Genomic DNA, 20,436 nt, shown 5'->3' with positions numbered 1-20,436 from the left:
TTCCTTATTGAGAGTCGATGAGAGATACTGGAAACATTGATGGGACTTGGCCGAATACGCTGTTATCGCTAGCGTCAAGAAAGTAAATCTTTCTGAGTGAACCCAGATCAGGAAACTCATCGAAAATGTAGTTTCGTTGGATTTCAAGTCGTTTGAAGCGTGTTAGGTTGTTAAAGATTGAAGGAATTGGTCCATGAATATGGTTGTTGTCAAGGTAGAGTTCTTTAAGGTGAGGGAGTGAGCCAAGAACAGCGGGTATTTCAACAGTGACTGAGTTCCCGGAGAGACCTAGTCGACCCAAGCGTGTTAAATTGGAGAACGATCAGGAACTCGAAGCAAACCAGAGAGGAGTGTATCACACCTGAGGCCGCAAGTGAAGTGGTCAGTGAAGATGTTGTCGCATGGGTCAATGGAGAAATCCCAGGAGCTCTATCAAGATCAGGAGCAATGGAAGGAGGGTACACACCATTTTTTAGATATTTGAGAACTTGTACATCTGCTGGGTGTGTTCTTAAATTTACTAAAAGCAACAACTTTGAGAATATGGTGATGAAAACAAGAGAATATAGATGGAGATAAAGGGTACTAGATCTCGATGCCAGGGGTTAAGTAATAATTTGTTTGGGGTTCAAACTTTGTTAATTGTAGTTTTAAAATTTTAAAACTTTTATAGAAAACATAACAGAAAAATATAATGTAGTTCAATGGTTAAGCATTCAGTTTAATTTCAAGGTGTTTGGGGTTTAAAGCCCTCTAGTTGCATAGTATTTCAATAATTTTTTTCAAGCAAAACGACGTCGTTTTGTCTTTATTGAGCATCAAAATAGTTGTGTTGAAACAACGTCGTTTTGGTAAGGCATCCACGTCATCACCGTCATGGCCCGTCCATGCCATGTCATCGTGTCGTTAACGGATTAACGGTGGAGTGGCAAAATTGAAGTGAAACATAAACGTCCGTGCTAAAATTGGAAAAATTGAAACGTCAGTGGCATTTTCGATCCCGAGTATAAAGATGAGTGGTATTTGACATAGATTACCCTAAAAAGTTTATATATTTTTAAAATTACAAATTAAGAATCTCATCTTAATAAAATACATAAAATATCTTAAATCTTTGAGCCGTCCTTGACTATATTGTGTTTATAATAAATTAAAGTTAAATAATAGATGTCTTTTTATAATAATTTGTTAACTTTCTAGTTTCTAGTAGCTTAGATAGATGTAAAGAAATGAAAGGCGTTTTGTTTGCCATCTTCTACTATTAGTCTATCACGTATATAAAGTAATGTCCCATTCATCAAAATTGTGGGTCCATATTTTATCATCTTCTTCCAATTTGTAACAAAATACGAAAAAAAGTAGAAATATAAGTCATATAACTTTTCTTTACTAAAAGAAACCTCCGTTCGAGGAAGGGGATATGCATTCTGTAACACTCATTTCTCGTGTACGTCCTCGTACACGAGTCACATATATCACATGACTTTTAAAATATTTTCGTATTCAAAACTAGTAAAATTTTGTTTATTTAAATCAATAGTTTAATAATATAGTTTATAAAACGTTCTTCAAATATATATATATATATATAAAATAACATTTAAAATCCATCAAACAATAGTTTAAGTTCAAACATAATATAATACTACAACCAAATACCAAGTATCTTATCAGAGCATCACAACATATCTAAATACATGTCGACTAGTAATATCAAAATAAACATCTAGAGATGTTATATTGTTACTGATGAGGCAATTCTTGACATATGATATCAGCTGCACTCCTCACTCCGGTCGTACACTATTACCTACGCGTGAAAATCATCACATGCCAAGTATTCACTTAGTGAGGCATAATAAAGTAAGTAAGTAAATTAAAAACATAGGTATATCGATAAAGATCAAATACGATTTGAAACCATATAATATATAAACACTCAAAACTGACTTGACAAGTCAAGTTTCTATCAAATAGCCTGCGAAACAGTATTTCGTATGCCTAGCATACTTATTGTTGAAAAAATTTGGATGTTTCGATATAACAAATTAAGTTAAATGAATTTTAAGATTTTACAAATGATTTTTTAAGTATATTCGATTTAATTACTCGAATATCAAAATATTACTCCAAGTCTTTCAAAGTTCAATTTCAATCCTTACTAATGTTTAAAATGGTGTTTTATACTTAAAATATTTTTGAAACAATTTTCACAAAATATTTCGAACCAAAAACGAGGTAAAAATCAAAATTGAGAAGGGATGCACCGATGCACTCATTGATGCATAGATGCACTCACCATATCGAATGCATTTTATGCATCGATACACTACCATGCATCGATGCACTCAGGTTTTATGAAAACATAGAATGCATTTTATGCATCGATACACAGACCATTCATCGATGCACTCAGGCCTGTTTAAAAACATCGAATACATTTTATGCATCGATGCACTACCATGCATCGATGCACTCATGTTTTATGAAAACATCGAATGCATTTTATGCATCGATGCACTCAGGCCTGTTTAAAAACATCGAATGCATTTTATGCATCGATGCACTCAGGCTTTTTAAAAACATCGAATTCATTTTATGCATCAATTCACTCTTAGTGCACCGATGCACTAAGGGTCCAATGGTCGAAATATTTGAATTTTACACATAGTGTACTGATGCACTAGCCTTATGCATCGATGCACTAGACGCTCCCAACTGTTTTATTAATTATTTTCACACTTAAACGGCTCCATTGACTCCACTAATCATTCCCAACGTTTAGAATAAATTGAAGGAGTATTTAAACAAGCTTAGAAGCCATTTATCAACAACAAGAAAACAACAATCAATAAGAATCAAGAGAGAATCAAAGAGAAAGCATCAAACCTAAAGTTTGAGCAATTTCAAGCCAAAATTTCATTATTCATCTATTACTTTCAAGAAAACTTATTTTGTTCAATTGTATTATTCTTGAGTGTTCTTTCTTTGTTCTAGAATTGTGCAAACATCTTGCCTTATGAGAATTTTCTTGTAAGTTTGCAAAATTTGTATTTTTCTCTTTGGGAGAGAGTGTTCTCAAGAATTTGGGGTATAATTCTTGAGGGATTTGTAAGGTTACTCTTTGTCCTCAAAAGAAATACAAATTAGTGAATTTGTGGAAAATCCTTAGTGTGGATAGCTAAGGTAGTGGACGTAGACTTTGGTTGAGAAAGTCGAACCACTATAAATTAATGTGCAATCTTTTTCAATTTTCTGCAAAAGCTTCCACCGAAATTTTAATTGCCAATTTACCCCCTCTTGGCCATATTCGTCGATCGATTAACTGAATAATTGGTATCAGAGCCTCACTCATTTGAAGGTTTAATCACCTCTTGAGTTGATTCGGGAAGAGTTACATCGATAATCAAGTCATCAATGGCCTTTACTTCAAACTCCGACTTCGGTCTTGATTCACTGCCCGTCAATAAGCCTCATTTCTTCAATGGAGCTAATTATGCCTATTGGAAGAATAGAATAATGTATTTCATTCAAGCAAGTGACATGGGAGCATGGAATATCATAGAAGACTGATACATCAAACCTTCCACTCATCCAAGATTATGGAGTGAATGAGAGACAAGAATGTTCCAGCTCAACTCCAAAGCTATCCATATTATCTTTTGTGCTCTTGGACTGGATGAATACGGGAGAGTTTCATCTTGCACAACCGCCAAGGAGATATGGGAAAAACTACAAGTCACTCATGAAGGAACAAACGAGGTAAAAGAATCTAAAATTAGTCTTCTAACTCATAGCTATGAAAATTTCAAGATGAAACCAAATGAAGATGTCAAAGCTATGACAGATAGATTCTCCACAATTATGAATAGTCTCAAATTATATGGAGAAATTATTCCAAATGACAAGCTTGTAAGGAAGTTAGTTTACTCTCTTCCAAAAGCTTGGCAATCAAAGAAGATGACGATCATCGAGGCTAAGAACTTAAAATCCTTGACCCTCGATGAACTTATTGGCTCTCTCCTCACACATGAAATGATGCTTAAAGAAGAGGAAGACCTTGAGAAAAAAGATGAGCCAAAGAATGTGACGGAGAAGAAGAAGAATGTGGGAGTTGCTCTCAAATCAACAAAAGATAAGAGTGATTTGGATGATGATGACGATGACGGGGAAATGGCATTGTTTTCCAAACGGTTCAAAAAAATGATGAGGCCTAACCGAGAAAGAAAATTCAAACGAAATGAAGGCTTCAAAAATTAACCAAAAGAGAATGACCCGATCATTTACTATGAATGTAAGAAACCGGGGCATGTCAAATATGATTGCCCACAATTGAAGAGAAAGGGTCAATCAAAGAATAAGCACAAGGCTCACATGGCTACATGGAGCGATGAAGAATGTTCCGATGAAAAGGAACAAGAAGTAACAAACTTGTTCTTGATGGCATTCGAGGAAGATTCTCAGGTAACCTCTATCTCATTTGATTTAGATGATTAAACTTATGATGAGATATTAGAGGAATATAATGGGTTGGCTTTGGATTATGAGAAATTGTTTTTAAAATATAAAAATGATATTTCAAAATTGAAAAATGAAAATAATCTCATATCCAAGACCAACAATGATCTTGAAAGTAAAATAAAAAATTTGCAAATCAAACTAGAAGAGTTTGAAAAGAAAAACTATGATTTGCATAATTTATTTTCAAAGGTCAATGATGATCATCAAAAGAAAATTGATGATCTTAAAGTTTCTTTTGATAAAGTTGGAACAAAACGTTTTAAAAATGGAGAAAATTCAAAAATCAACTTTGTTAGAAAAAGTTTTAAAAACAACAATCATAGAGGTCCCCAAAAAACCTCTAATGGAAAAATAATTAGAAGTATATGGATTCCTAAAGAACTCATTACTACTAAAGATAAGGATATCCTACACAAATGGATACCTAAGGGAACTAGGATTTTGGAAACTAATGAATATGGACCCAAAAGAATTTGGGTACCAAAAATAAAAAATTAATCTATGTTTGTAGGGAAAAGAGCATTGCTACAAGGCACGAGAAACAAATTCAAACTCATGGTACCTTGATAGTGGATGCTCAAGACACATGACTGGAGACAAAAGCCTGTTCATAGAGCTTAACACCAAAAATGGAGGAGAAGTGACTTTTGGTGATAATTCAAAAGATCATATTGAAGGTATATGTATAATAGGTAATACCTCTTCCATACAAATTAAAAATGTTTTATATGTGAATGGATTAAAGCATAATCTTTTGAGTATTAGTCAATTATGTGATAAGGGATTCAATGTCATGTTTTAAACTAATGGTTGTAAAGTTATTGACATTGCATCTAATCAGATTATGCTTGTTGGTCATAGAATATGAAACATTTACATGGTGCATTTAGATTCCATAGATATGACTTATTTATGCCTAGTTGCTAAGGATGAGCATGATAGTTGGTTATGGCATAGGAGACTAGGACATGCTAGTATGAGTGTTTTGCAACGACTAATTCGAGGAGATTTAGTTCGAGGGTTGTCTAAGCTTAAATTTGATAATGAAAAAATATGTGATGCTTGTGCTAAAGGAAAACAAAAGAGAATTTCTTTTAAATCCATTAATGATGTATCCACTAGTAGAGTATTACAATTAATCCATTTAGATCTTTTTGGGCCATCTAGAACTACTAGCTTGGGTGAAAAACAATATGCATTTGTATTGGTAGATAACTATTCTAGATATACTTAGGTTCTATTCTTAAGTACTAAAGATGAAGCATTTGAAAAATTCATCACATTTTCAAAAGTAATCCAAAAGGAAAAATGTTACTCTATAACTAGTGTTAGGAATGATCATGGAACTGAATTTGAAAATCTTGGATTTACTGAATTTTTTAATTCTAATGGTATTAGCCATAATTTTTTAGCATCTAGAACCCCTCAATAAAATGGAGTTGTTGAGAGGAAAAATCAAACTTTAGAAGAAATGGCTAGAACCATGCTTTGTGAAAACAATTTGCCAAAATATTTTTGGACGGAAGCCAGCAATACCGCTTGTTATGTTATTAATCGAGTACTGATTAGGCCTATTTTGAAGAAAACTCCATATGAACTTTTTAAAAATAAAAATCCAAACATTAGCTATTTTCATCCGTTTGGATGTAAATGTTTTATTTTAAACAACGGTAAAGAAAATTTTTGGGCGGATGTAAATGTTTTATTTTAAACAACGGAAAAGTGATGAAGGAATTTTTATGGGTTATTCCTTAAATTCTAAAGCTTATCGAGTATTTAATAAAAGAACTTTAGTTGTAGAAGAGTATATACATGTTGTTTTCGATGATAATCCTCTTCTGATGAAGGATTCTTGTGTTGATGATGATGTAGGTATTATATAAGAAAATGACGTTAGAAATGATGTTGGAGAACCATCATCAAAAGAAGAAACAAAAGATAAAGAAATTCATGATCCCCTCGAGAATCCAACCATTGAAGAAAGGGAATTATCTTACCCAAGAAAGTATAACTATATCAAGAATGGTGAAATAATAGGTGATCCATCCAAAGGGGTAACAACTCGATCTTCTCTTAGAAATATTTGTAATTATGTTGCATTTATCTCATGCATAAAGCCTAAAAATATTAAAGAATCATTAAATAATGAACAATGGATTATGGCTATGCAATAAGAGTTAAATCAATTTGAGAGAAGTAAAGTGTGGACATTAGTTGAAAGGCCTAGTAATAAATCTACTGTAGGTACTAGATGGGTATTTAGAAATAAGCTTGATGAAAGTGGCAATATAGTGAGAAACAAGACTAGACTTGTTGCTTAAGGGTACACTCAAGAAGAGGGCATAGACTATGATGAAACATACGCTACCGTAGCTAGGATGAAAACAATTAGAATGTTATTAGCATTTGCATGTTTCAATGAATTTAAACTATATCAAATGGATGTTAAAAGTACATTTTTAAATGGTTTTATAAAAGAAGAAGTGTATGTGGAACAACCTCCTGGTTTTGAAGATTCAAAATTTCCAAATCATGTTCTTAAATTGACAAAAGCACTTTATGGTTTAAAACAAGCTCCTAGAGCTTGGTATGAAAGATTGTCAAACTTTTTAATTGAAAAAGGTTTTTCAAAAGGGGAGGTTGACACTACATTGTTTTTAAAGCATAAAGGTAAATATTTATTAGTAGTTCAAATTTATGTTGATGATATAATATTTGGTTCTACTAATGATGTTCTTTTCCAAGAATTTTCTAAGCTAATGCAAAGTGAATTTGAGATGAGCATGATGGGGGAGCTCTCATTTTTCTTGGGACTCCAAATCAAGCAAAGAAAAGATGACATCTTCATCAATCAAGCTAAGTACGTCAAAGATATGCTCAAGAAGTTTGGACTGGAAAATGGGAAACTTCATGACACTTCAATGAGCTCATTTACAAAGCTTGACAAAGATGAAGAAGGTAAATGTGTGGATGTTAAACTACATAGGTCAATGATTGACTCTTTGCTTTATTTAACGCAAGTAGGACCGGACATTATGTTTAGTGTTTGCTTATTTGCTAGATTTCAATCATGTCCTAAGGAATCACATTTACTAGCTATTAAGAGAATCTTTAGATACCTTAAGGACACTCCTAGTTTAGGACTTTGGTATCCTAAAGACTTTAGCTTTAGCTTGCATGCTTTTTCTGATGCGGATTACAGAGGATGAAAATTAGATAGGAAAAGCACCTCTGGTACTTTCCAATTCCTTGGAAATATGTTGATTTCTTGGTTTTCAAAGAAACAAAATTGTGTTGCATTATCTACCAATGAAGCGGAATACATTTCAGCCGATAGTTGTTGTGCACAAGTTTTATGGATGAAACAACAACTTTTTGATTATGGAATTGAAGTATGTACCATTCTTATCAAGTGTGACAATACTAGTGCTATTTGTCTCACTAAAAATCCCATCCAACACACTAGAACTAAACACATTTAAATTAGACATCACTTCATTAGAGACCATGTCACTAAGGAAGATGTAGTTCTAGAATTTGTTGATACTTTGCACAAATTAGCGGATATCTTTACAAAAATTTTAGACAAAAAGATATTTTGGACACTTAGGAGAGAATTAGGTTTAACCGACCTATCTTCACTTAGTGTTTAAATTATTTTTAGCACTTTTAAGAATAAATGAAAAATGCTTATAATAATAATAATTTTTTATTGCATTCTTTGCTATTAGTTAGGGGGAGTTTATGATTCTTAGTGAAAATTAATTTTATGTTCAAATGTAGTATAAGGGTAAAATTGATTGATTGAACATGATTAATTTTCAATATATGAGTTGCCAATACCACTAGAGTTAATTAATTTAGCATTTTGAGTGTTTAAAACAGATTGTTGACATTTTTGTGCATAATGCATCGATACACTATGAAAGTGCATCGATGCATCCCTTTGAATGTGCATCGATACATCATGAAGATGCACTGATGCACGCCTTGAATGTGCATCGATGCATCCGTCGGGTTTTTGGATAAAAACCCTGCTTTTCTTCATTTTCTCAAAACTCTCTTAAACTCTCTCACGGCTGCCGCTCCTTTCCCTCTCCTCACTCTCAAAAATTTCTCTAAAACCTTCGTTTTTGATCGAAAATCATTCATACTACATCTCTAAATCCTGCTGACATCATTAAATCGTGCAAAACATCATAGCATTCCACTAAATCCGAATTTTTCAAGGTATTTTTCCAAAAACCTCTATTTTGATTGTATAACTAGTTTAGATTAGTTCTAGGATGAATATTATATCAAGCATTGATTATAGTATGATTTTAAACTAGATTTTACAATCAATTTCGTCAAAAACAAACAATTTTTCAACATTATTTTTTTTGAATTTTTGAAATAATATAAAAAAAATTATTTTTGAAAATTATTGATGTTTTTTATTTAATTGTATTGTTTTCATGAAAACTATATGTATTATGATAATCCAATGTTATTTTCAAATAGTTTTCAAAAACATGCCCATTAGAATTTGATTTAGAGAACCTTGAATTATTGGGGACTCAAATGAGTTTTGGGATTGATTATTGTGCATACATGTGTTTCAAAATTGCAGGTTACATTCCTAATTCTGATTTCTTAAACCATGTCAAACCTTAAACACCCTAGGACTTCTTCTAGTCGTTCTAACCGACCTCTTAATCCTATTCCTCCTCAAGCTCCAAATTCAAACGATCCCAATATGACCATTCTAAACTCATGTTTTAATATGCCTGAGCGTCGTAGAGAAGAACTCTACCATAGGTACATGGATTCCTTCCAATATTACTAAATCTGGGAAGAATGTTTCCCTCTATTCAAGCCATGGTAAATATCAACTTTCAATACCTACCAACTCTCAAGTCCTGGAAGTTTGATAAACTGTTTCACCTTAAACCTATTGTCTATTATCAGCTGGTCCGCATTTTTTACTCTAATGCAGCATGTATTCAAAACGAGAGTCAATGTAGGACTATAGGAATTAGATCCTACCTTTTAGGACAATATATTTATATTGACTCCAAGACTATAGCTAAACAATTTGGGCTAGATAACAATGGTTTATACAATGAGAAAGAAACTGTGGCATATCCCTATCTTCCTAATGCTAGTGTTAGTACCTTACGTACACATCACGATCATTTTCTACATTTAATGATCTCTTGGTGGTTTCAACCATCCGGATGTAGGTACTCCACTCTTCGTGTCAGGGATTTATGGTGGTTGCATTGTATCCAACATAATAGAAAGATAAATTTACCACAAATCATTTTTAGTGAACTAGTAGATACCATAAATATTGTCCCTTCTAAACATGTCGAAACTTTAGTTTATGGATGTCTACTTAGTAATATTTTTATCAAACTTGGTCTTAGAGTTTCTACCAACAATCCAATCCCTCTTCAAAATCAAATCAATCCCACTTCCTTGAAGAAAGCTGATTGGAAACAGGATGAGGAAACTGGTCAATGGGTCTTTCGACCCAATAAGCAAACTCTGGGAGCCAGTTCTTCATGAGCAACTCCTAGCTCTTCTTGTGCTCCTCCTCCTCCTCCTCCGGCACCGACTGCTGACGACGATCCCGAGCTTCAACAGCTTATGCAAGATATTGACGATCACGTACCAGACGATGAGCCTGCTCCAGAACCAGCACAGCAAGAAGATCAAATGCCTCCCTACTTCCGATCATTTATGGAGAATCTTGATATGAGGCTCGCATCCATCGATTCTAATCTGACTGCTACCAATGAGACGATGAACCGTCGTTTCGACACTTTGGACGAGAGGGTCGATACTCTTTCACGTGATCTGACCAATATTTGGACACATTTATCTCCTCCTGATCCATCGATGGATGATTAGATCTTGTTTCTTGCTTAGCTTTATTGGATAAAAAACTTAGATCTTATTGTTTTAAACATTTGAAATGCTTTTGGATTGTTTTACTTTGGTTGTTCAATGTTTTAATTTGTTTAGATTTATGATTTGGATGATTGGATGTTTGAACTTGTTATATATATATATTTGGTTTATTTTTAACTTTCTTTTTTAGCTTAATGTTTATTAATTTTTGCATCATTTACATATTAGTTGCATTATGACCAATTATGTCATTTCACATTTGATTATGAATATTGAATTATGAAACTAATGGCTAACCTTTCTCTTAATCTTTGATCTTAGCAGCTTAAGATATATTTATTTATAATCAATTGGCTATGTTTTTTCAAAACCATATTTACAGCGTTTTAAAGTCTTTTTGATTTAACAAAAAGGGGAGAAGTGTTAAAGTAAGGGGGAGTAATTTTTCAAACTTGATTTCAAAATTTATTAGAAAATCTTAAAATTACTAAAATGTTTTGTTATATCAAAAAGAGGGAGATTGTTGAAAACATTTTGATGTGTCGATATAACAAATTAAGTTAAATGAATTTTAAGATTTTACAAATGATTTTCTAAGTATATTCGATTTAATTACTCGAATATCAAAATATTACTCCAAGTCTTTTAAAGTTCAATTTCAATCCTTACTAATGTGTAAAATGGTGTTTTATACTTACGATATTTTTGAAACAATTTTCACAAAGTATTTCGAACAAAAAACGAGCCAAAAATCAAAATTAAGAAGGGATGCACGGATGCACTCATTGATGCATCAATGCACTCACCATATTGAATGCATTTTATGCATCAATGCACTACCAGGCATCAATGCACTCAGGTTTTATGAAAACATTGAATGCATTTTATGCACCGTTGCACTCTTAGTGCACCGATGCACTAAGGGTCTAACGGTCGAAATATTTGAATTTTACACATAGTGTACCAATGCACTAGCCTTATGCATCGATGCATCAGACGCTCCCAACTGTTTTATTAATTGTTTTCACACTTAAACAGCTCCATTGACTCCACTAATCATCCCCAACGTTCAGAATCAATTGAAGGAGTATTTAAACAAGCTTAGAAGCCATTGATCAACAACAAGAAAACAACAATCAATAAGAATCAAGAGAGAATCAAAGAGAAAGCATCAAACCTCAAGTTTGAGCAATTTCAAGACAAAATTTCATTATTCATCTATTGCTTTCAAGAACACTTATTGTGCTCAATTGTATTATTCTTGAGTGTTCTTTCTCTGTTCTAGAATTGTGCAAACATCTTGCCTTGTGAGGATTTTCTTGTAAGTTTGCAAAATTTGTATTGTTCTCTTTGGGAGAGAGTGTTCTCAAGAATTTGGGGTATAATTCTTGAGGGACTTGTAAGGTTACTCTTTGTCCTCAAAAGAAAGACAAATTAGTGAATTTGTGGAAAATCCTTAGTGTGGATAGCTAACGTAGTGGACGTAGACTTTGGTTGAGAAAGTCGAACCACTATAAATCGATGTGCAATCTTTTTCAATTTTCTGCAAAAGCTTCCACCGAAATTTTAATTGCCAATTCAGCCCCCTCTTGGCCATATTTGTCGATCGATTAACTCAAAACTTATCAATCAATATATTCCAAAATATCCAATCACATCCCAATATATGTCAAATGAGAATGCATGATACACAATAAGCACCTAAGTGTCGCAATAACATATAGGTACTGTGGTACACAACAACACTATACTAACCATTTCCGAACTAGTAATCCTATACTATTACCATCCTTGCACACAAAGTGTCATAGTACACAAAGTACTACTCCAAGTACACAAAGTACTTGTACGAAAATGCAATAATGCATTAAACAAAATCGATATATATCTATCACACACCATGTATGCCAATTACATACATAGTGCTATAGTGCACAAAGTACTACTACAATACCACCTTATTTATGGTATTACTATTGCACCTATGACTCTCCATGTACATACAATAGGCTTTAAAATCCAATTCGCAAGTTAAACATTTATTTCAAACCATCAATAAATAATAATTTTTGTGAAACACATCCATTCGTTTTAGGGTAGTCATACCCTAAAAGCATTCGTAAAATCATTTTCATAAACTTTATGAAAATATTTCAAAATGTGTTAAAACATATTTAAATTAAAAATACTCGATGTTGACTCATCGCAAGTCTTCCTCATATCATATAAGTACATAATAAATGCACTCACCTGGCATGCCTCACTATTATGCCTTACTATTGAATCCGATTATTCTTGAATTTTTTCTTTGCCTTTTACTTTGCTCGTATCACGAGTTCGATCACGATCTAAACGAGCATCCATACAAAGCATATAAAAATATAAAATACATGTTAATATTCTTACTAAAATTTTATACTTAATAATAATGCTCCAAAAGTACTATTATTTTCGAATTCTTCTAAAATTCATCTTAACTTTTCCTTTTTATTCATATTGGGCTCTTGTCATTAATTCTTCAATTCAAGGCCCAAATAAGCCCAATAATTTTCCAGTAGTAAACTTTCAGCCCAAATACCTCAACAATGCCATATTTACCATTTAATCCACTACTTTCTTAATGTTTACCATTTAGCACTCAAACTTTGTCAACTTTCCAAATGGCTAAATTTCACATTCTAACTTCAATTTCAGTCCCCAAATAGTAATTTCTAGCATAGTATAATAATTATACAAAAACCCACAACTTTTTTCATAATTATCGATTTGGTTCCCTAACTTTCACAAAATTACATATTGATCGAAAAAAAATTCTAAGACTTGTAGAACCTTTCTAATATCATTTCTAAGCCATATGAAAATTTTCAAAAAAAATCCCATCATCTTCCTCAAGGCCGAATGGTTTATGTACCCAAGACTAAGATTTTCATGATTTTTCTCGATTTTGATTCGATTCAAGCATGAAATCAACCTCAATTCAACCTTATACAATCTCTACAATTAAAGCCCTAATAAAATTTCATCATAACATAAACTTCCTCCAAGATTAGGGTTAAGCTGAAATCACCCATAGCTTATATAGGCATGTATAGTTGATTTAATCATAAATCATGCTTGGAATTGATTCTACAGCCTCAAACACATAAAAATCCTTCATTAATTCCATAAACCCTAATGTGATCACAAACCCTAAAATTTGGGATCTTTCAACATAAGCCAAATTAGCAAGCAATAATGGTACCGAATGATAGCGTTTTTCGAATAGAACAATTTTCTATTTCACAACATTATCCAAAATCCAAAGGAAATTGCTCAAAAATGAGAAAGAAATTTTCTATTACCTTGCTAGGGGTACACGGCTCGGTTGCTGAAAAATGGCCCAAGTTTCATGAAATTTCTCATGAATTTCATGTTAATTTACCTTATATTAAGCTTAAATGAATTAAAAATTCATTTAATCATTAATGAAACTTTATATTTAAAATAATACCAAGCCACATAACCTTATCATCTCTCCAAATTCAAATATGAATAAAATATTTTACCCTTTTCCAATTTTACCAAAAACTTTCCAAAAATTACAATCTTGCCACTTTGATCTAGTGGTCCAAATTAAACATGGAAATAAATCTTCAAATCCCATGATCCATATTGTTTTCCATTATTTTAACATGTGTAAATACTATTTTTAATCCTAATTTATCATCTTTCAATTTTTCCCGAAATTTCTATCCGATCCGATTTACCGATTTCTTATTGGACCTTAACCCTTTCTAGTTTTCAACATAAATTCTGGATCAAGAATCTGATTTCAATAAAAATCTCACTCTCAAAAGTAAACTATCTATTTATGGAATATAAATTATTTTGGGAAAATTACCATTTAGGTCCATGAACGTTTCCCAATTTTATAATTTGGCTACTAAACTTTCAAAACTTAAATTTGGTTCACTAATCAAAATTTGGGGTATTATACATTCAGAACTTATTAATTAAATTGTAATTATAAGGATGATTTTAATTAATTTTGGTGGCTAAAACAGGATTGCACAAATAATTGGATGACTAAATATGAAATTTACCCTAAAATTTATTATATTTTCATATGATTAATAAATTTATCTTAACTTGTGATAGTTTAGAGGACCACTTGGAAATTGGAACCATTTTAAGAAAACCATGAAAAAGAACCATTTTTTAATGTTATTTAGAAGTTCATATTTTGTTCTATCATTTTGTTTAATTTATTGGTTCATTTTCGCCTTTGGTTATCTGAATTTGACAATTATATCAATCAAGTATTGATTTTTTGTTATGTTCTCTTTGGACTTTGACATCTACCACTTATTTTGTTTCTTATATATATCGATCACTTTTGTTATAAATTTTGGTTTTGTCAAGAATCAGGATCTAATGAGATATTTTTTAAGAGGCATAGTGGGGTTTTAGTTTTGAATTTGGCTCTTTTACATCTGAGGCATTACTTTACTAAACTGTTACACTTTGGGATTATTGTAAATACTAAACCCTAGTTGTTCTCTCTCTCTCTCTCTCTCTTTTGTGACACTTCTTTCTTTTTTTTTATATTTTTTCATCACCGGTAACGATACTAATCTTGAATTATTCGTCGACCACTAACTTTTCCTTCTCTTCCCCATTTCTTTGTAATTTGAATTATATTATTTTTTAATTAATTAATCTTCTCATTTTCATATAAAATTATGGATTATTTTATCTACTCTTATAGCACGTGCAAACAAAAACTAATTGGTCTAAACTTATGTCATCACCGCTCCACAAATATCATGCTTATCCTCGTTCATTTAGCAAACTACTCAAGAGTATTTTCAATCATAAATCTAGTTAATTAATGACTCTATCCACACAATCATATCAACAACAAATACATTACATGGTATCACCTAACAATCAAGTGATAAATAGCAATAGTATATGATATCACTAAGCAGCCAGATATCAAATATTTTAACTTAGATATTAGTTTTGGCAGGATTCTAATAAAGTTTTAGGTTTTTTTGATGGTCACGTAATATAGCTTAAATATAACTTTTAATGATATTTTAACAAATTTCTACCCTAATTCAATGGTTAAGTGCTATTACATCTTGCAAGGGTCTAAGGTTAGATTCTATTACACAGCAGCTATGGCTATTTCTTTTTAATTTTGTTCCACCAATAAGATAGTGATATTCATTAATAATAGCATATGAGACTTAAGAAAAAATAATGTTACTAACACTTTTGTTAAAAAAAAGTTGGTGACAAAAATAAAAAAAAAGGGATAATAGTTTGATGAATATAGATGTGGTTTAGTATAAAAAAGTATTGTTGGAAAGCATATATAATATGTCTATATGATGACTGGACATGTACAGTCTAACTATTGAGTTGACAGTAATAATTAGTTAGTCTGAGAAACCAACATTGTAGTTCACATCTTGGAAATGATGGGACTCAATTGGACCCTTTTATCACATCAAAAGCAACCCTTTCCATCCGATTGAACCGAACCCACCTCATTGGGGCCGGGGGTATTTAGCTGTAACTTTTGTTTGGAGCCCCCCCCCCCCCCAACAAATTATAATGGCCTCACTATGCTTACTAGCTCCACTGGAAAATCATGCAATAAAATTAACATCCGCCTTTACTGTATCAATTACTTAATTACTGCTATGTTGACAAATATACAGTTTAAGGGTAAAGAGGTAGAATAGACAGCACAAAAAATATGTAATAAAAAGGACAAAAGAAAGGGGAGAAAGCATGTGTTTGTTGAAGATGGACGCCATAAATGATGATGCGTTGAAATAGGATAGTTATGTTGGTTAAAAAATATTTTACTGAAATGTTATTATTTTTTTATATTTTTGATAAAATGTTACTTAAAATATTATTTTTTTAACGAAAAATTTATTTTCGATTACTAATTTCTGGTAAAACTTAATATTAACATTTCTGGTAGAAAAAAATAATAGTTTAGTTAACTCTTTACAGGAAATGTTAAGCATTTTAGGTAACGTCAATATTAACATTTTCAATAGAAAAAATAATGCTTTAAGTAGTGTTTTATAAAAAATATTAAAAAATAATAATATTTTTGATAATATCTTTTTTAATCGTATATTAAAACAACCGTTTAGGGCATCTCCAATGCTTCTCCACAATTGGAGAATATCTCCACTGTGGAGAAAAAACCCCATCCAGCCCATCGCCATATTCATCTCTACACTGGAGAAGCGCTAAAGTTCGTGCCACATCTGGTGCGGTACTATAGCATGCGCTACAATTTTCGTTTTTTTTTAATTTAAATAAATTAAATTAAAAGATAGATAAAAATACATTGAAATTAGATATAAAAACATACTAATTATTTTTGTAATTTTTCTTTTTTTTTATTTTTTCTGATTTTTTGTATTTTTCTGATTTTTTAAAATTCAAATAGATATTATTAGAAATGTATATGTTTTATTTTATATTTGTAAAATTAATATTATAATAGTTAAATTTTGATAATAAAATAGAGTTTGTGGCAATGTAAAAATAATGTTGGAGATGAATTACTGTTGGAGATGAATTACTGTTTCATCTCTAGAGTAAAGGTAGAGATGCGCTAGAGTAGAGATAAACATTGGAGATGGGCTTAATAGCGTTTTAATCCTCGTTGAAATAGCGTGTGTGGCCATGGGATTGTCGGAAGATGAAAGTTGATTTCTAGTTTAAGCAACTCCTGATTTTAAAATATATAAAATTCAGATTTTTCTAAGCAGGCAACAGGGAAGCTGTTTAAGCAATTGTACGTGTAGGAAGGTGGCACAAAACAAAGCAGCACAGAGCATATATTGAGCCATCTGTTTGAGCAAGGACTTAATCAAATTACTTATACTTTAAAAGATATTTAATATTATTATAAAGATGCTTTTATTTTTTTTATATAAACAAGTAAAAAATAATATTATAAAATGAATGTTATTTTATTTAAAGCTGAGAGTAGTTTTCTACTTATCAAAAAATTTCTGCTTTTGTTCCATTGAATCAACCTTCAATAACTTTAACAGGAATTCTGCACCAAAAATCCATGGTTTAAACCGAACAGCCATACACAAAAGCTACAAAAGTATGCATAATTGCTTTATCCAAATGGGGCTTGTTTGATGGACAATAGCTCAGCATCCAACTGCAGGTTAGAGAAAGATGCAGAAAATGAGGGGACAATACTAATATTTCAGAAACAGATGACTTTTGACTCAATTGCTGCATTTGGAGGGATTTCCTGGACTCCTTTTTTCCATATGCTAGCTCTGGAGGAACTATCAGCAGTCGCTGCAAACAACATATTGCTTAAACACTGAGGAAATGGTATATGTATATGAGTATGGATACACAAGAAACATTGAGGAAATGGTATGTGTATTGTTTGCATGCATGCACGCACAAGAAACATTGAGGAAATGCCATGCTATAAACAGGTCTCACCTGCCCTCCGACCCGCATTCCTTTGACACCAAGATCCAATCCCTTGAGCACATTTCCTCTTTCAGATTGGCCGATATCAAATCCATAAGGCTGCATGAGTTCAAACATATCAGTCTGACCAGTTGTGTTAACTGCACTGCGAGACAGAGTTTGCGGTAGAAGAAAGCTTTAGCCTCATTCAGACCATGTATCGCTTAACATTAAGAACTTTAATCTTAAAAGCTCTGTGTGGATTTCTGAAATTGAGTTACAGTTTGTGCATCAGGTTAGCAATCAAAACATTGGATCATGCAGACTTGAGAAACAAAATCCCTGTTTGATCTTCTGGCAGTCTCCAAGCGGATCAATAGAATATTACAACAATTCTGGTTATAAGGTATGAGAAAGGGAAAGGCTATGAAACATCTTGCTCTTACCGTCCCCCCTCCGACACCTGCTAGTCGACTTGTGTACATTTGGCAACATAGTGAATCGACAAAAAAACAACCATACTGCATCGATTATATTCATACTTACGGGACGATCAAACACAGTTAACAGAACGTTTTCAGATTTATCGAGGGTGATATTTATGTTTTAAGTATATTTGAGATTCTCTCCTATCTGATTCTATCACTTTAGCTTTCATCAAATACTAAGTAAGATCTTTACAGCATCAGATCGTCACCGGTCTAACCTTGTGGAAGTTTACCAACTTTAATGATAATTAACTAATCGGCATTCACAGTTCATCGTTCCAGTAGATAGTAAAATGAAAACTGAGATCATAAAGCACACATCACAGAGTATTCTAATGAAAACTAACTAATTCACAACGGTACTGCAACTCGAGATCCCCTAACAACCTTAAGTCCACTGCCGACCTTCAAATCATAGTACCTGAATGTCAAAATTTGAATAATCACTTCCATTGTAGAACATACAAAGGAAATCCAACATGTTCTTTTACTGTTTTCTTCTATAAGCCAAAGAAATAAATAGGTAAATGTATGATGTATAAGAGGCACAAACTTGAGCCCATTGGGAAGAGTTGTGAATTCAATCTCAGGTATTTTAGCTCCTCTGAGCTGCAAGAATCAATATTAAAATTGCATGAATTATGCATTGCAAGGACCAGAGATTACTAAAAAGGTGATATTTACAGCTCTTCTACTCGTGCTAACCACCTCGGCCACATCAGAGACATACATTGCAGCAACTGAATCAGTCAAACAAAGTTCATCAGAACATTTAAACCAAAACACCATGAAAGTTAATTGATTATGAGAGTTGAAATTAAATCGCTAACCAGCTATGAGGAGAGAAGCAAGCAATGCCCTTTTCCCCTCCTGCTGCAAACAAAGAATTGCAGGCTTTGAGTTATTATCATCAGAAAATGACAGTGTGCCTTCACATAGCAAAACAAATGGTTTCCTCTTTGGTAGTCTCTTCCCTGAGATTCAAACAATTGTAAAGAACAATTGAATATGATGCATATTCATCTTATTTCAAGAAGATTTACCTGAAAAGGGAAGTGAGAAGAAAGGGTTGTGGAGGAGAGTTAAGGTGTTTTGATGGTAAGGGAAGGAGGACAGTTCCATTGACAGTACAAGGAGTAAAAGAAAAGAGTGAAACTCATTGGATATTTCTTTGGTCATTAAAGAGAGAAGATGAAATGTTCAATACCATCCAGATATTTAAAATTGTGGATTAAGACTTTAATTATTGAAATTTAAATCCCAGTTTCTGCATTTTAGTGTTCTGTTCTGGAACCATGTGAAGTAAGCAACTTGTTTGATTTCAAAAGCTCTATCCTCGATTTGCTCCACTTTTGGGCAGAGGATTGAAGAGAGTAAGTGTTGTTCGTTTGGGGGCATTGAATTTGAATGTCTCAGTTGATTAAAGTCGAAGCATTTAAGAAAGAAGTGTGGTCCTTGGAGGGTTTTCATTGTTGCTGACACTAGTCTTGGATACTGTACAAAGTTTACCATTCCATTGAAAGGAAGAAAATTTAATATTAGCACAGTTTCACACACAGACCTTTTTGGACGTGTCAGGACAGATGACACGGTGTACCAAATTACATTCCGCAGGAGCAGGATTATATATTAATGGACAAACTTATAAAATTTTATGGGACCAAAATAGATTATAAATAAAGAAAATATATAAATTATATGAGAATTTAGAATTTTTTGGGATCACTGTTTCAACCCCCTCTCAATCTATCCATACTTTATTATTTTCAATTGCTTATTTTTTTTATGAACAGAGAAAGAGATTTTATAGAATCAAACTCATAATTTAACGTTAAGTCATGAACTTGATCCTTCTATTACTACATCATTGATCAAATGCACAAATTGAAAATATTATACGGACAAAAGTCATAATTCAGTAAAAATAATATAAAATAAATAATTTTTTTCTGCACATCTAGTGGAAAATTGACATGGGGACGTGCAAATTTTTGGTTCCAAAAATCATAATTCAGTAAAAATAATATAAAATAAATAATTAAGTCATGAACATTAGCGGAATGTT

At 32.3% G+C, this 20,436-nt stretch overlaps 2 protein-coding genes across 2 annotated transcripts; both read right to left on the bottom strand.

The window, feature by feature from the left end:
• Positions 1 to 4: 4 nt before the first annotated feature.
• Positions 5 to 894, bottom strand: LOC120192903 (receptor-like protein 19). Its single transcript, XM_039195590.1, has 3 exons — positions 873 to 894; positions 362 to 520; positions 5 to 288 (listed from the first exon to the last, which is right to left on the bottom strand). Exons 1-3 carry the CDS (start codon positions 892 to 894, stop codon positions 5 to 7), a joined length of 465 nt encoding a protein of 154 aa, XP_039051521.1.
• Positions 895 to 18,722: 17,828 nt separating this feature from the next.
• Positions 18,723 to 19,503, bottom strand: LOC120192902 (peptidyl-prolyl cis-trans isomerase FKBP16-4, chloroplastic-like). Its single transcript, XM_039195589.1, has 5 exons — positions 19,415 to 19,503; positions 19,202 to 19,345; positions 19,056 to 19,111; positions 18,925 to 18,980; positions 18,723 to 18,792 (listed from the first exon to the last, which is right to left on the bottom strand). The coding sequence occupies exons 1-5, from the start codon at positions 19,491 to 19,493 to the stop codon at positions 18,723 to 18,725; spliced, it is 405 nt and encodes a 134-aa protein (XP_039051520.1). The 5' UTR covers positions 19,494 to 19,503.
• Between the last annotated feature and the right edge of the window lie 933 nt (positions 19,504 to 20,436).

The sequence above is a fragment of the Hibiscus syriacus genome, unplaced genomic scaffold (assembly GCF_006381635.1).
Source record: "Hibiscus syriacus cultivar Baekdansim isolate YM2019G1 unplaced genomic scaffold, ASM638163v2 tig00116983_pilon, whole genome shotgun sequence".
NCBI lineage: Eukaryota > Viridiplantae > Streptophyta > Magnoliopsida > Malvales > Malvaceae > Hibiscus > Hibiscus syriacus.
Note: the sequence above shows the minus strand (reverse complement) of the source record. Positions and strands in the feature narration are given on the sequence as shown.